Source organism: Rhineura floridana, chromosome 3, assembly GCF_030035675.1.
Source record: "Rhineura floridana isolate rRhiFlo1 chromosome 3, rRhiFlo1.hap2, whole genome shotgun sequence".
Lineage (NCBI taxonomy): Eukaryota > Metazoa > Chordata > Lepidosauria > Squamata > Rhineuridae > Rhineura > Rhineura floridana.
In genome coordinates this window covers 219,723,802-219,741,293 of record NC_084482.1, presented here as the reverse complement: position 1 = coordinate 219,741,293, position 17,492 = coordinate 219,723,802, and the positions used below count along the sequence as shown (strand labels likewise).

The window sequence follows — 17,492 nt, the reverse complement described above, 5'->3', positions numbered from 1 at the left end:
TAAGCCTGGAACTTCCTCTCTCGTTACCACTATTTGTCTCAGTTCCTCAGAATGCCTTCCTGCAAATGTTAGTTCAGGTTCAGGGATCTGCCCTATATCTTCCACTGTGAAGACAGATGCAAAGAATTCATTTAGCTTCTCTGCAATCTCCTTATCGTTCTTTAGTACACCTTTGACTCCCTTATCATCCAAGGGTCCAATCGCCTCCCTAGATGGTCTCCTGCTTTGAATGTATTGATAGAATTTTTTGTTGTTGGTTTTTATGTTCTTAGCAATGTGCTCCTCAAATTCTTTTTTAGCATCCCTTATTGTCTTCTTGCATTTCTTTTGCCAGAGTTTGTGTTCTTTTTTATTTTCTTCATTCGGACAAGACTTCCATTTTCTGAAGGAAGACTTTTTGCCTCTAAGAGCTTCCTTGACTTTGCTCGTTAACCATGCTGGCATCTTCTTGGCCCTGGCGGTACCTTTTCTGATCTGCGGTATGCACTCCAGATGAGCTTCTAATAGAGTGTTTTTAAACAACTTCCAAGCATTTTCGAGTGATGTGACCCTCTGGACTTTGTTTTTCAGCTTTCTTTTTACCAATCCCCTCATTTTTGTGAAGTTTCCTCTTTTGAAGTCAAATGTGACCGTGTTGGATTTTCTTGGCAATTGGCCATTTACATGTATGTTTAATTTAATAGCACTATGGTCACTGCTCCCAATCGGTTCAACAGCACTTACATCTCGCACCAGGTCCCGGTCCCCACTGAGGATTAAGTCCAGGGTTGCCGTCCCTCTGGTCGGTTCCATGACCAACTGATCTAGGGAATAGTCATTTAAAATATCTAGAAATTTTGCTTCTTTGTCATGACTGGAACACATATGCGGCCACTCTATGTCTGAGTAGTTGAAGTCACCCATTACTACCACCTTTCCTAGTTTGGATGCTTCCTCAATTTCATATCTCATCTCAAGGTCTCCCTCAGCATTTTGATCAGGGGGACGATAGATCGTTCCCAGTATTAAATCCCTCCTGGGGCATGGTATCACCACCCACAACGATTCTGTGGAGGAGTCTGCCTCTTTTGGGGTTTCAAGGTTGCTGGATTCAATGCCTTCTTTCACATATAGAGCGACTCCACCACAAATATGTCCTTCCCTGTCCTTCCGATATAGTTTATATCCAGGGATAACCATATACCACTAGTTTTCTCCATTCCACCAGGTCTCCGTTATGCTCACTATATCAATGCTCTTCTCTAAGACCAAGCACTCCAGTTCTCCCATCTTGGTTCGGAGGCTCCTAGCATTAGCGTACAGGCACTTGTAAGCAGTGTCTCACTTCACGTGTCTTTGGCACTTGTGGTTTGGCCTGTGGTAAATTTGCTCTTCTGAATTGATATCCTGTGCCCCTGCTCTCACAATGCCTACTTCTAGGCCTACCCCTTTTAAAATTTCATCATTTCTTTGGTCTTTATCCCAGCGGGGGAGGTTTATTCTGAACAGGACCTTCCTCAGCTTCTGTCGGGTTTCCCCCCTCAGTCAGTTTAAAAGCTGCTCTGACACATTTTTAATTTTAAGTGCCAGCAGTCTGGTTCCATTCTGGTTCAAGTGGAGCCTGTCCCTTTTGTACAGGCCCAGCTTGTCCCAAAATGTTCCCCAGTGCCTAACAAATCCAAACCCTTCCACCAGACACCATCGTCTCATCCATGTATTGAGACTGCAAAGCTGTGCCTGTCTTGCTGGTCCTGCGAGTGGAACCAGTAGCATTTCAGAGAAAGCCACCTTGGAGGTCCTGGCTTTCAGCTTCCTACCTAGCAACCTAAATTTGGCTTCCAGGACCTCACAGCTGCATTTCTCCATGTCGTTGGTGCCAACATGCACCACGACCACTGACTCCTCCCCAGCACTGTCTACCAAACTATCTAAATGACGGGCGATATCCACAACTTTTGCACCAGGGAAGCAAAACACCTTGCGGTCTGCACGCCCATCACACACCCCAATGTCTATGTTTCTAATGATCGAATCACCCACTACAAGGATCCCTGCATCCCCTGGAGATATATCCTCGGCACAAGAGGATAGCTGCTCATCCCCCAAGGAATGGGTCCCTTGTAAAGGGATTGTTTCTCTCTTCCTTGGCTGGATGCTCTCCTTCCCCGAGACCATCATTCCTCATGATAGCAGGAGAGCTATCACCCTTGGAGCGGGACACAGCTATAACATCCCTGAAGGCCTCCTCCACACACCTCTCTGCCTCTCTCAGCTTTTCCAGGTCAGCCACCTTGGCCTCAAGGAAATGAAGTTGTTCCTGGAGAGCCAGGAGCTCAGTGTACTGAGAGCACACCCACGACTTCTGTCCAACAGGCAGATAGTCGTACATGCTGCAGGCAGTGCAAAACACTGGAAAGCCCCCCCCACCCCTGCTGGCTTCTTACCTGCATAGTTTTGTTTAAGGTTTATTACATCAATGTGTTGGGGACTGCGGTTTAGTTGACATCAGGGAACAGACGGGCAGAGTGGGAGGCCCTGGCCTCCTCACCCTGCTGCCAAACTCGCTCTGCTGCTTAACTCGCCTTGACGCTTTGTCAACTGGGGCCTTGCCGCTTTGTCAGCTGGGGCTCCCTCTAGCTTGTGGAGCAGGCTCCCTTGCTAGGGTGCTCTGAATTTATATGTGTGGCTGGTGTCTCCCAGCTACTGCTGCCAGCCAATGATGTGTTACTTGAGGCTGATGGCTCAACTATCAGCTGGGGCTTAACTCCTTAGGATTATCTCAGGCTTCCTTCCTTTGAAGGCAGGAAGGCAGGCTTCCTTCCTTAGCGAGGGGTGGGGCTGTTTAAGGACTTTAGTTTGTTTGTTGTTTTCCCACCTCAAACAGCCTGACCTTTCTTTAACCTAGGGAAACAGAGCTTGTGGTTGTGTTTAAGGAAAGCTAAAGCTGCCCTTTTTAGCAACAACTGAGCTGACTCTCTCCCTGTATGTATTGGTGGAGTTTCCTTTCCCCCCTTCGCTCCGACTGGAATTTAGCCTTGTTTACAGTGTCCCCTGAAGCTTTCCTGCTAGGGTGGTGTTGAAAACTAGCTTTCTATAGGCTTCCTTCTCCTAGGATCTGTCTCCTAAGATATAGGTTCTTTCAGGATTTGGCTCCTAGCTCAGGGTGACCTTAGGCTGCCCTTATTACTTATTGCTCTGAGCTGTTTTAATTCAATTAAATAATGGAATAAATGGGAGCTACTTACCCTCTTCTCGCTCTGCTGCTTAACTTGCCTTGACGCTTTGTCAGCTGGGGCCTTGATGCTTCGTCAGCTGGGGCTCCCTCCAGCTCATCCAACTATTGCTGGACACCTCTCCACACTGGCTTTTATTTCCAAGGCAAGAGAATTGCAGGATCATTCTGTAGTTTTTAGGGTCAGAAAGGTCCTTCAGGGTTGGTTACGTTTCGCTCACAGGCCCACTGACCGGAGGAGGCTAATCATACCCGATGTCCTCCTCCAGATCCTGCCTTTTTTCATTCTATATGCTCATCTCAGTATGTCGCACCTTTCACCACATTAGCTCTGACGATGTTCCATGGTGCTTTCGCCCTAGTGAAGCATTAGTCTCTGTGAAGCATTAGACTCTTCGAAGAGTGATGTGTCCTATCGAGCCTTATGCTCTGGCATTTGCACATTAGGTGCTGATGTAGTGAGATTCTCCCTAAGAGTCTCTAAGACTGATCGAAAGGGCTGTGGCAGTGTTGTATGTCTGTGCAGCTGCCTGTTAACTGAATTATGCCCAGTTTCTGCAGTGCATCAATTTCTGTCTATCAGGCCAGCGGGCCAGTGTTATCTCTACATACATGTGGATGGTTCCGCCCTGACTGAGTTTCAGTTTTGGGTTGTTGTTCAGCGGGCCTTGTTGGCCAGTGGTCACAATCCTGGAGTCTGTGGGCTGCATTCTTTTCGTATTAGGGTGGCCACAGCCACAGCCCTCATGGGCATGAGTGTTGATGGTATCCAGGCGCTTGGCAGGTGGGGATCTTCAGCTTTCAAGTCATATGTCAGGTAATAATTCTAAAGCCTCGTGTTTTTCTGTTTTCCTTAGGTGCACAGAGCCTTCCAGTCCCTGCAAGGATCGTCCAGTGTGGCCATTCTATTCTGTTTTGGGCCCACCAGAGGGCCTTCTCTTCTCTTGCCGGGACACAGCTGCAGCTTTCTGTTCGAGCAACAGTTAGCTGGGAGGCTCAGAGGGCATGTTGTGGGATGCATTGATGCCTTTGGTATGCCAAATCATGTCTTTGGCTAACTGGCCCCACATTTTGTTAGTTCATTTGGGGGAGAATGACTTGGTGCAGCGGCCAGGTATGGATTTGCTGCTCAAGGTCACTCATGCTTCCACCTGGCTCATACATTCTTATCCAGATCTCATTCTAGTATGGTCAGATATGCTGGTGATAAGAGTGTGGAGGGGTGCGATTACCCCAACAGGATTGATAGGTCCAAAAGGTGGGTTAATAGAAAAGTTAGGGACATGGTTTTTTCTCTTGGTGGGGCTTTCATTCACCACAACAGGATTCAGTTTTATTCCCAACATTTCTTTTGAGATGATGGCGTTCATCTCTCGGAGTGTGGGTGTGATTTGTTACTGGAGGATCTTAGGTCGGGTTTGGGGACTTTGTTTTCTTTGGGTTGAGGGGACCAAGCTTCAGCTGATCCCCTCTCGTGGCATGGAATTTGGGCAGGTGAGGTATTTTGGGAAAAAGTAAGGAGGCTGAGGCATTTTGGTAAAGGGCACTCCCTAGGGAACCATCAGTGCTTAATGTCTAGTGCAGATCTGGGGAGTGTCCTAGTGGGACCGGCTTGTGCATCATGATGAATGCCTGTACAGTGGGTCCAGGATGCAGAAGTTGGAACCACATGCCTGACTCCAATAGCAAGGTGGGATGACTTTTCCCACATCCTTGGTGGGGAGTTGCAGTCCAAGGTGACTGACCTATTTTAAGATTGAGGGAGTATTCCCTACTAGTTAGTCTGCACCTCACCTGCCCGAAGGAGTTAAATTGGATTAATTTGATTGAATTGGATTTTGGCTTAATATTTGTTATATTTTAATAAATATAACATTATACCATATGTGTTCTGAGTCTCCTTTGGCGTGGTGGCAATAAACAGATAAAGCTCTTTGTATAAGGCTGTTATTAATAAATGCTTTTATGTATAAGACACTGTGTATTTGCCCTGAAGCTAGTCACTGATATAGTGTACTATTATGTTATTTGCCAGCCATATTAAGGCACTGTGTAATTGCCTCACAGTTATCAGCACTAACTAGTAAACTTGCTAAAGGCACCTATGTGCTGATTTAACCATTATGGTATAAGATAGAGCCAGCTATGTGCTGCTTTAGCCCATTTGATGTAAGATAGAGCCAGCTATATGCTTGTTAGCATTGTATGTCCTGGTTACGGCCAACAGCATACATCTCTTTAACTGTTAAGCTACTGGGTAAGTCTTCATTATTACTATAAATATGTGTGCACAATTTCTGCAGTGGCTGAAGCCAGCTACTTATATTTCTGAACCAGAGTATAGTATACAAATATATATTTTTTCCAGCTGCGGAATCCTATTAGTATTTTCTTGGTAAATCCTGAGTCCCAAGGGGAACTTGGGTAGGACCTCTTTTTTATCTTTTTACTTAGCTAGTTATCTGCAGTCAATAACAGGACTCAGGTGAGGACAATGTTTGGCATATAAGACTCTTGATAGACATAAGGCTAGGAAGAACCTGTAGAACCATCCCTGTGCATCCACTAGATAAGGGTCTGGACAGTAACACTAAACATACCATCAGAATTCAGGAAAGCAGAAGGTGGTTTGGTGTCATCAGGAATATCCAACATCAGGGCAGAAAGAATGGGAAAGGGGGAATGGGGAAATGAACCAAGGATTCCAAAATACTTTTATAAGATATGCCTAGCAGCAGCAGGACAGATCCTGAGGCCAATCAGAATGTTAAATGGACAGAACATTCTGGACCTAGCCAACTAGAACCAATCAGAGAGCTAAATGGGCAGAATCTTCTGGACTGGGGACAGACTTTACCAATCAAAGATCAAAGGCTGGAACCATTGAGACCTACGACAAGTCTCTAGGGCAAACTGTGGCCAATCAAGGGGCCTCTGGAAGATGTGATATTCCAGCGGGTTGGGGACAATCTCCTATCTGTGTTCCCACAGTCAACTGAGGTGGTTGGCCTTGAAATCCAGGCAGTGACTAGATAACGCATGTGTCTCTAATTACTGAACTGACAGCTTATTTGTGAGAACGGCTTGCTTCTCGGCCCAGATTTCATCCTTCTCTCACACAGAGAGAGAATGTAACCCAAATCCTTCATAACAGAGCCATTTTAGTATGGTCAAACCCAGGATTTCTTCCCAGATCCCTCATAGGAAAGAGCCATTTAAAAGGCATGGAAGCTATGCTGTCCTTGACAGTGTGTAAATGTGTTCGCAACTGGCTGTGTACATGTGTGTCTTCCTTAACAAATATTGTTGCACACAGCCAAATCTCCAAGTGGTGTGAGAATTCCAGGCTTCAGTGCTTGCCCAGGGTTTGGTTTCCGTGGAAGGAAGGTCAGTGGAGACTGTGGTGCCTTTATGATGTACGGTTTATCTACAATTATACACAACCTGAGCTTAAGATGGAAATATTCCCAGCAGTAACACTCCAACAGATCTTGCTTTCCTATTAGGTTTCTAGAGGAATTCCCAAATCCATGGCTTAGGGTTCAGCACAGAGAGCAGATCTCTCTGTGTCTTTCCTGCTTCCAGCTCCACATCAGACTAACACAAAATCTACCCTCTGCCCCAACCAGATGAGGGAGGATGGAAACCCTAATTCCGATGGCAACACATTGCTGTTTCTGTTATTGCTTATATTCAATTTTATTGTATTACAATTTGAAAATCCATAGAATAATATAACAAAAAATGTATTTGGGAATTGCTGGCCTAGAAGATGGCGTTTTGTGTTGCTATTATTAGGAAATTGAAGTTGTTGCCCAATAATATAAACTGCTTTGAGAAATTCTTGTTGAACAGTGGTATAGATATTAATAAAATAATAACACAATAAAATATTAAACTTTAGTGTTTTTAATGTATTAAAATTAGCTTACCCTGAATGGATTTACTTATCAATGTTATGATTGTTTCTAATTGTTCATTTTTTAAATTTTTTACTTGTCTTTCATTTAGTATGCTATCCAGTTTTTGGAATAGTTACCATACAAATAAAAATATGTTGATGGTGACGATGATAACATGCTAGAAAATAAGACTGTGCAAACCCAGTTAGGGTGACTCCACACAGCCATCAACAGTGAAAAGATGAGTGTTGTTGATCATGTTGCGATAAAGCAATGCATGTAAAACATCAAGCTCATTGCAGTCTTTATTTTGTGATTCATTCATGATCTCTGCAAAAGGAAGAGAGATATAGGTCCAAGGAGCTAAATTCCAAAGGTATGTGAGTTTCATGTCTCCGGTAGTGGACATCAATTCAAAACTGAATATTTTAAGAATCAGAGGTCATCTTTCATTTTTGTAGTCAGGTGTTCCTTTGTATTCAGATCAGGCCTGAGGACAATAATGTAGCATTTGGGAACAAAAATGCAGACCAGAAGCCCAGCACTGGAGGCCAAAATAGAGAAGACCTGCACGGCTACCATGTATTTCCCCTTTGTGCTCAGGTAGGTGGGCACAAAGGACACCCAAACACTGCAGAAGACCAGCATGCTGAAGGTGATCAGCTTGGCTTCATTGAAGGCCCCAGGCAGCTTCCTGGCGAGGAAAGCCACCGTGAAGCAGATGGCAGCCAGGAAGCCCATGTAGCCAAGGGCACTGTAAAACATGGCGACCGACCCTTCGCTGCATTGCAGGATAATCTCTCTAGCCTGAGAATGCATATCAGATTCAGGGATTGGGGGAGAGATCCCCAGCCAGATGGTGCAGATGACTATTTGGACACTGGTGCAGGAAATGACAATGGTGTTGGCCAGACTCTTTCCCAGCCATCTCCTCACTTTGTTCCCTGGCTTTGTGGCTAGGAAGGCCAGCACCACAGTGATGGTTTTTGCCAAGACAGAAGAGACAGCAACTGAGAAGATGATGCTGAAGGCCATTTGTCGGAGAAGGCAGGTCACTTTCCTTGGCCGGCCAATGAACAGGAAGGAGGACAGAAAGGAGAGCAGGAGGGAGACAAGGAGGATGAAGGAGAGATCTCGGTTATTGGCTTTGACTATGGGGGTTTCTAGGAATTTAATGAAAATTCCTAAAACAAAGCCTGTGGTTAAGGACAAAAATAGGGAAGTGGAAACTAAGATGATCCCCAGAAGTTCTTCATAAGTCAGGAAGCTGGTAGTCTTGGGGACACATTGATCTTGCTCCATGTTTGGATGTTGATCATCTGGACATTTCATGCAGTGGTCTGCATCTGTGGAGGAGAAAGAGAATGGCTTCAGCATCACTTACATCCATAACCACGTGTGTTCTATTAAATGTGGCAAAAGATGTGAATGTGGGAGAGGTCAAGAAATAAGAATGAGTGTTAGGGAATGGGAGGGAAAAGTTTTCCGTTTTAGGAATGGAAAAATCTGTCAATTTCATTTCTCTCAGTTTCTCATTTTCCCAGTCTTAAATTCAGTTCTCCACATTTCTGCAGCAATTTGCGTTTTTTTATATATGTAAAAAACCCTCATGAAATGTCTGCAGAATTTTAGTGTGAATTTTTCCTAATAAACTTTTGAGACTTTGGAGGCTTGTTTTGCCAGCTCTCCAAGGCCAGGGCTGGAGCAGTGGGGGTGTGGCCAGGCTCTCGGAGGCTGGAGACTGGGAAACGAAGGGTGAGCCACAAACTGTGGAGCGGGTCACCAAAAGGAGATTCCCAGAAAGCAAGAGCAACAAAGAGGAGAGCGGAGTGGGGGATCCCCCAGAAGGAGAGGGAGAAGGGGTGTCAGAGGCTCCACAGGAAGGAAAGGGGGTGTCCCTTGATAGCCAGGAGACCCCCCTCCAGCTAGAAACCCTTGGCAAGTAAGTCACTCGCCAGGGTAGTTGGGGGCTTGCTAGTCCAACAGGTGATGCCAGGGGTGGGGGAGTGGGCAATAGTGCCATGTCTGGGGGCTGTTGGATCAGCGGGCAGGTGGGCTGTCAACACCATGCCTGCAGCTGCCAAACCAGCTGGCTGTACAGCAGCAGCTCTCTCAAGGAAGCCTGCATAGGCAAGGAGAGGACAAGGAGCCCCCCCAACACCACACCATTGCTCTGATTGGTTCCATTTTCCTGGGCTTTCCCCAGACATTCGCGCACATGCGCAAAAATGGAAATATGTGATTGGCTCGGAATGAGGGAAGGGGTATGGGGAAATGCCCAAGAACTGCCCATCAAACGCCCACAGCTGTAAAGTATGTGGTATTGCATCGGACCGCCCATGTTGCAGCAGATGATTACCGGTTTAAAAAAGCAAAAATGTGCAAAAACGCACAACATCATATGGACCACCAAAAAAAATATGAGTACACAAAGCAATCATGTTGCACGTTATCCAGTCGTCTGGATGAGCCCAATGTTCAGAAAGTGAGAATCTGATACATTCAGGCTGAAATGCAAACTGAATAGAAATTCTCACTCATCCCTAATTCATTTGCTTTTTTAATGTCTACCTTTGTATGCTGCCACTCCTCTATCCACATGGAGATGGTGCTCATTTAAGGTAACCTTGTGAAGTAGGATAGGATGAGAGGTAGTTACCCAATGTGTTTCAAGGCAGAGTGGGGAATTGAACCCTGCTCTCCAAGGTCCGAATGCAACACTCTAGCCACTATACCACACTGGCTTTCTCCAGCAGAAGACATGCTTCAGTCCATGGCCTCATCACCCAGAAAAGGCTTTCAGACAGCAGCGGCAGGAAATCTGCCTCTGTGAGACGTTCCAGAGGAGACCACATAGGGCAAGATGGATCGATTTTGTAGCACAGTGTACAGACAAGGAACTGTATTGTTCAAATCTGGAAGTGGAAGGTGGGTTAAGCCCACCATTACTTAGGAGAAAATGAGACTAGGACAGAAAAAAATACATTTGTGGGTTACGGTTGAATTGTACCCTGTCTTCAAGGAGTTCAGCTTACCATTCATGTAGTTACCTTATTTTTTTTATTCACAACATTTAGGTACATCAGGCTGAATAGTAGCAAATGGCCTGAGGCAGGAAGCTCCCTTCTTCCTGAGCAGAGATGTGAACTTGATATTCCTCAATCCAAAGCCAAAACTCCAGTGTCATCTGTTTATTATTTATTTATTTATTATTTTATTTTATTTTATTACATTTTTAGACCGCCCTATAGCAATAAGCTCCCAGGGCGGTGTACAGCATAATAAAACAGGTTAAAATACAAGTGGAAACAATACACAATAAAACATAATTAAAAATTTTCAATTTTAATTCAATTTTTTTTAAAAAAAAATTTTTTTAAATTTTTAAAATGCCTGGGCGAAGAGGTAGGTCTTTACCTGGCGCCGAAAAGATAACAAAGAAGGCGCCAGGCGTATCTCATCAGGGAGGGCGTTCCATAGTTCGGGGGCCACCACTGAGAAGGCCCTAGCTCTAGTTATCGTTCTCCGTGCCTCCCTATGCGTTGGGACACGGAGAAGGGCCTTCGACGTCGAGCACAGCAAACGGGTAGGTACATAGCGGGAGAGGCGTTCCGCCAGGTATTGCGGTCCGATGCCGTTAAGGGCTTTATAGGTAAGAACCAACACTTTGAATCTGGCCTGGAAACATATTGGTAGCCAGTGCAGCTGGGCCAGGACAGGTGTTATATGATCAAATTTTTTTGTCCCAGTAAGAACTCTGGCCGCAGCATTCTGCACCAGCTGAAGTTTCCGAACCGTCTTCAGAGGTAACCCTACGTAGAGTGCATTACAGTAGTCCAATCTAGAGGTTACCAGAGCATGGATAACTGTGGCAAGGTTCTCCCTATCCAGATAGGGTCGTAGTTGGGCTACCAGCCGAAGCTGGTAGAACGCATTCCGTGCCACCGAGGCTACTTGAGCCTCCAGTGACAGGAGCGGATCTAATAAGACCCCCAAACTACGGACCTGCTCCTTTAAGGGGAGTGTAACCCCATCTAGGGCAGGTCGGACATCAACCATCTGGGCAGAGAGCCCCCCCACCAACAGCATCTCAGTCTTGTCAGGATTGAGTCTCAGTTTCAACTCACTCACTGGATTTAATGGAGGTGATTAAAAGTACAGGAAACAAGACAGTTTCCTTGTTCAGAAATGTCCTTCAGATCTCCAGTTTGCCTTGGGAACCCAAGGTATGCCCTCTCCCTAGGACTCACCCACCTTTCTGAGTGGAGATGGTCCCTTCTGCACACGGAGCACAAGCATAGCAGCAAACCGGCTCTCCTTCTTGAACAACCTTCTTGTGTCCAGGGTGACAGCTTTCAGTACACCTGAAGTGAGGCAATGTCTAGGCATAAAGAGAAGAAGGTGCACTAAGGGGAAAGTGTTAGGATTATTTGTGTCTTTGCAATTCATGCATAGAGTTTGGAAAGCAACCATTACAATCTCCAGTCCCGCTGACATTAATGACACCCACACCCTTTTTAGAGGGAACCACTTTTGATGCAGAATTGCATTTCAGGGAAACCTCTTTGGTTTTTTTTGCTTACTTCTTTCAACAATGGAAAAGGCCCTTTACCATCCCTGTATCATTATCATAATTATTCCTTGAAGGTGCTCAAGGTGGTGTCTGTGATCCTTTCCCTCCATTGTATCCTCACAACAACCCTATGGGATAGGATAGACAGAGAGACTGTGACTGGCCTAGGATCACTCAGTGTTGGTTTTCTATAATTACAGGTCTTACACTGTGTAATACCACACTTGAAGGATATTGACTGTTATCAGTATCAGGGCAGGGGCACAGAAAGGAAAAAATACCTGCTGCCAGAGCTAGGAAAGAAAAGGGTCATTAAGAAATGGGTGTGTTTTGTGTGTTTGTGCACGTACATGGTGGATTTAGTTAGAAAGAAACAAAAGGTAGAAGAAGAATAAATCGGAAGGATACTTCAGTAGTTGTGACCTGAAAGGTGTGTGCCATGTCTGTATTCTTGCCTGAGAACAACATGGCATACACATGCAACAAGTGCAAGCTCATGGCACTATTGGAAGAAAAAGTGAGAAGCCTGGAATGGTGGGTGGCCACACCGAGGGCCATAAGAGAAAGTGAAGCGTTCTTACAACACTGGAACAACAGCAGCAAAGAGAAGTGGAGGTGGAGGAGCAACAGCATGTAGTAGTGGAAGAGGAGACTGCTTTGGAGAGGAACAACAAAGTGGAGGAAATTCCATGGGAAAGGGTGACAGGAGCAGAAGAGCTAGCAGACACCCTTCACCAGAGGAACGATGGAACTGCTTTCAACCACTTGAGGATGAGACTGGAGGACAGCCTGTGGAGGAAGTATGACAGGAGACCCCATGCGACAATGAGAAAGAGGCTGAGGCTCAGTCAAGCAGGGGCAATGAAACCACACCCCACAACAAAAAGAGAAGAGTACTAGTAGTGGGAGACTCCCTACTGCGAGGGATCAAAACCCAAGTATGCTGAGAAGATCTGTGGACTCGCCAGGCATGCTGTCTTCCAGGAGGACGGATTAGAGATGTGATTGAAGAGTTGCCATCACTCATCATACCCACCAACAGATATCTCTTTCTCCTCATCCATGCGGGAACAAATGATCCTGCCAAATGGACCTATGAACAAATCACATCAGACTCTGAAGCTCTGGGAAGGAAACTCAAGGACTTTGGGGCCCAGATAGTTTTTTCATCCATCCTGCCAGCACTTAGAAGAGGAGTAGAAAGGGAAAGAAAAACACTCTGTGTGAATGAATGGCAAGGAAGGTGGTGCCAATGTGAGAAATTTGGATTCTGGGACCACAGGCTATGCTTCCTGGAAGATGGACTGCTGGCAAGTGATGGGTTGCATCTCACAAGGACTGGGAAGAATGTGTTTGGCCACAGCATGGAGAAGTTCATCAGGAGGGCTTTAAACTGAATCCTAAGAGGGAGGGAGACGTAAACCTGGTGGTAACAACTGATGAAGGCTTGTGCACAGTAATGGGAATAGAGAGATTGGCTCTAATGGGTCCCAGTAACAGAAAAATGTAGTAAGGAAGCCAAGCCATAAATTACATGGTCTTCGATGTCTGTATACTAATGTGCAGAACATGGAAAACAAGCAGGACAAACTTGAACTCTTAACACAGGAGGGTAATTACGACGATAGCTATAACTGAAACTTGGTGGGATGACTCCCATGAGTAGAATACAGCAACTGAAGGAATAACTTGTTCAAAAAGAACAGAAGGAATAAAAAGGGAGGTGGAGTTGTGCTATGTGTTAAAAATATATATCCCTGCACAGAAATACAGGAAGATGAGCTTGGTAGCTTCACCGAGAGTATCTGGATTAAAATTAATGGGGCAAGTAATAAAAAAAATGTTGTGCTTGGAGTCTACTACCAACCACCCAATCAAAGAGAAGACAAGAATGTAACTTTTGAAAAGCAAATTGCCAATGTTTCAAGGAGGCATGATATAGAAGTAATGGGGGACTTCAATTATCCCGATATCTGTTGGGAGACAAATTCTGCCAAACATGGCCCCTCCAAGAATTTCCTCATATTTGAATTCTTGATTTTAACAGAAGCAAAAGCTGAGAGTAGCCATACGCACACCTTAGACTTCAGGAAAGCTGATTTTAATAAACTCAGAACAATTGTAAGTACAGCTCCATGGCAAGTGACCCTAATGAGAAAAGGAGTCCAAGATGGGTGGGAGTTTCTAAAAAAGGAAATTCTAAAAGTACAATGGCAAGCAATTCCAACAAGGGTAAAAGGGGGGAAACAACAGAAGAAGCCTATGTGGCTTCACAAAAAGCTTAGAGATGACCTGAAAACAAAAAAGGACACATACAGGAAGTGGAAAGAATGGCAGGCCACAAAGGAAGAGTACAGGCAGGTATCACGGAATTGCAGGGATGGTGCCAGGAAGGCTAAAGCTGAGAATGAGCTGAGACTAGCAAGGGACGCTAAAAGCAACAAAAAAGCTTTCTTCAGGTATGTCCATAGTAAAAGACAGAGAAAAGAAATGGTGGCACAGCTACTCAATGAGGATGGCAAAATGATAACAGATGATAAAGAAAAGTCAGAAGTGCTCAATTCCTACTTTGGCTCAGTCTTCTCCCAAAAAAGGGCCTATGACCCTCCCGGGAAACGTGAAGTAGAACGGTCAGGATTGGAGCTTGACATTGATAGATAAACAGTCAAGGAACACGTAATCACTTTGAAAGAGTTCAATTCAGCAGGGGCTGATAACCTGCATCCTAGAGTATTGAAGGAACTGGCTGAAGAACTCTCAGAACCACTGTCTATTATCTGCAAAATCATGGAGGACTGGTGAAGTGCCGGATGACTGGAGGACAGCTAATGTTGTCCCTAACTTCAAAAAGGGCGAGAAGGAGGAACCAAGGAACTACAGAGCAGTCAGCCTAACATCAATCCATGGAAAAACTCTGGAGCAGATTATAAAGCAGTCAATCTGTAAGCACCTTGAAAACAATGCAGTGATTACTAGGAGCCAACATGGATTTATGAAGAACAAATTCTGTCAAACTAAACTTATCTCATTTTTTGATCAGGTAACCTCCCTGGTAGACTGTGGGAATGCTGTGGACATAATACATCTCAACTTCAGCAAAGCTTTTGACAAAGTGCCCCATGATATTCTGATTAGCAAGCTAGCTAAATGTGGGCTGGATGGAACAACTATCAGGTGGATCCACAGTTGGCTCCAGTATTTTACTCGGAGTGCTTATTAATGGTTCCTTCTCAAACTGGGCAGACGTAATGAGTGGGGTAAGTATGCTGGATGATGATTGGCTGAGTGGCTGGCTGGCTGAAGGTATAAATGGAGGTTTGTGAGTGATGAGGGAGTTGAGTCGGTTAAGGGAGAGAAGTTGTTGAGTTGAGTTGTTGAGAGAGGTCATTTGGTGAGGGTTGGTTGGCAGAGTTCTGAGGGAAGTTTGGATTGGATTTGGCTGATATTTAAAGAGCATATAAATGAACAGAAACATAAAGAGTGACCATATATGAAACCATACGCTTGTGAAACATTCTAAAAGTAATCTTGTTATTTCCTGTTGTTAGTAAATAAATACTTATTTGGTTCACCAAAGGCCTGATCATTGGCTGGGGAATATACAGACCAGAAGGGAGGGCAAGGTAATTACCAAGGCTGAACAGAAACTGTATCTAATGGTAGCAGCGGTGAAGGGAGAAATTGTAACAAGTCAAGTATCCAGAGCAACCCAGAGTTGTATGCTTTATATATAAAAATACAAGGGGGTCGGGAACAGCATAGGCACACAGTCACAAAGTAACAAGCTATAGAGAGGCTTAGGCAAAGTCTCTGGGAGTATTGGTTACAGGAAGTGACTGGTGGTGCTGCCTAGCAGTGGGATCTGTACTAGAGCGGAGTGAGAAACCATATAAAGGACGGTCCTGACTGGTGGTGTCCCTGGTGGTGCCTAGTGAAAGGCAGTAGCCACAAGCAGGTGGGAACCTGACAGGGAGAACCAGGGAAGGACGTCACAGGTACCACAGGGCTCGGCCCTCGGCCCAGTGCTCTTCAACATTTTTATTAATGACTTGGATGCTTATCAAATTTGCAGATGATACAAAATTGGGGGTCACAGCTAATACAGTGTAAGACAGAAACAAAATTCAAATAGACCTTGATAGGCTGGAGCATTAGGCTGAAAACAACAGAATGAAATTTAACAGGGATGACTGCAAAGTTCTACACTTAGGAAAAAGAAACCAAATGCACAGTTATAAGATGGGGTATACTTGGCTCAGCAATAAGACATGTGAGAAGGATCTTGGAATTGTCATTGACCATAAGCTGAATATGAGTCAACAGTGTGATGTGGCTGCAAAAAAAGGGAAATGCTATATTAGAGCCATACGACAATGGAACCAATGTCGTAGAGAGGTAGTGGGCTCTCCAACACTGGAGGCATTCAAGAGGCAGCTGGACACCCATCTGTCAGGAATGCTTTGGTTAGGATTCCTGCATTGAGCAGGGGGTTGGACTTGATGGCCTTATAGGCCCCTTCCAACTCTACTACTCTATGATTCTATGATTCATCGACATTGGATGAATGAATTATGACGTTTGGGTTCAGATTCATGGACACCCAGTACTGCATATACATGTTTCCACAGGTTTCAAGCTGAAAATAAAATCTCACTGAAATGGACATTGGTGAATTAAGGTCTATGGATGGATTATCATGTATTTTTTTCCTCATTGTAGTAGTGGGTAACACTTCATAGTTCTGTAGGCCAGACAATTACATTTTGGGTATACTAAAATGGAGGGTGTTCATTGCAGATGGAAACCAAATGTGGCTCCTGTTCAAAGCCGCACCACACCTGCTGAATCCTAAAAATCTGTCCTATGACTGGGTGGTAAGGATAAAGACAGTACAGCTGGGTCAGACTGGTTCTGAACTGTTAGGTCCAATAGCCAACCACAGTGGCTGGGCCTGCATTAAACTCTGAATTTCCAGGGTTGGAAAATATATCCTGGGCTGCCACCTCCCACTCCTGCATTATATTCAATAGGACTTACTTCCTGGTAAGCATGCAAGGATTGCAGCTGAAGTCATCTGTGAGTTATCTAACAAATTATTAGACCTTAACAAATGATACATTTAGTAAAGTATCCCTTACTTTGTTAAACCACTCGGGCCATGCAATGCCTTCTTCATTAATGGTGAACTTTATGTCAGTAGATGCCTCTCTCTCTACACTCCCAATTTTCATGATAACTTGAGACCTGTTGGGAAACATCACCCAATTCTCAATATTATAGTGGCCTGGCACTTCCCCATTCTCATCAAAATGGAGGCCACCATTGGAAGCATTTGAAAACTGGATTTCTCTCAAGAAAGAGTGAAGCTGGAATGACATGGAAAACACTAGCATTAAGAAAGCATGAAACCACATTGGCTAACTCATTCACTTTGAGCTCTTATGAGTTGGGGCCAGTGCAGATATCATTTAGATTATAAAACTTATTCAGACATTCAATTGTATTGATTTAAACATTCACAGACCAGCATTCATAACAGATTGCAAGGCAGTTTACAAAACAAAATCAATACAAATTACAGTAAACTGTAGGAATGTGCACAGACCTCCCCAACCCAATTTGTGGCTTCAATTTGTAAATAAGTATAAATCCTGATTTGGCCCGGACATATTCGTACCCTTTCCAATGCAGATGAAATACCTGCCATGGCTGCAGCCTTTGATGTTCCAACCTGCCTCCTCCACCCACCATCAACATCTGCTTTGATCCGGTTGAATAAGCAGCATTTAAGGCCTGAGCCACAGTT

The 17,492-nt window shown here is 44.7% G+C and overlaps 1 protein-coding gene across 1 annotated transcript; it reads right to left on the bottom strand.

The window, feature by feature from the left end:
• Nucleotides 1-7,548: 7,548 nt before the first annotated feature.
• Nucleotides 7,549-12,750, bottom strand: LOC133379004 (vomeronasal type-2 receptor 26-like). The gene is made up of 3 exons (XM_061613615.1): nucleotides 12,727-12,750; nucleotides 11,368-11,494; nucleotides 7,549-8,459 (listed from the first exon to the last, which is right to left on the bottom strand). The coding sequence occupies exons 1-3, from the start codon at nucleotides 12,748-12,750 to the stop codon at nucleotides 7,549-7,551; spliced, it is 1,062 nt and encodes a 353-aa protein (XP_061469599.1).
• Nucleotides 12,751-17,492: the final 4,742 nt, after the last annotated feature.

Bases quoted from the DNA above. Each gene is read 5' to 3' on its own strand.
- LOC133379004 (XM_061613615.1), bottom strand. From the start codon at position 12,750: ATGGATGAGGAGAAAGAGATATCT. The intron at 11,495-12,726 runs GTTGGTGGGTAT...CTTTATGCCTAG, and splicing joins ATGAGGAGAAAGAGATATCT to ACATTGCCTCACTTCAGGTG. The intron at 8,460-11,367 runs GTGGGTGAGTCC...TCTCCTCCACAG, and splicing joins GACCATCTCCACTCAGAAAG to ATGCAGACCACTGCATGAAA.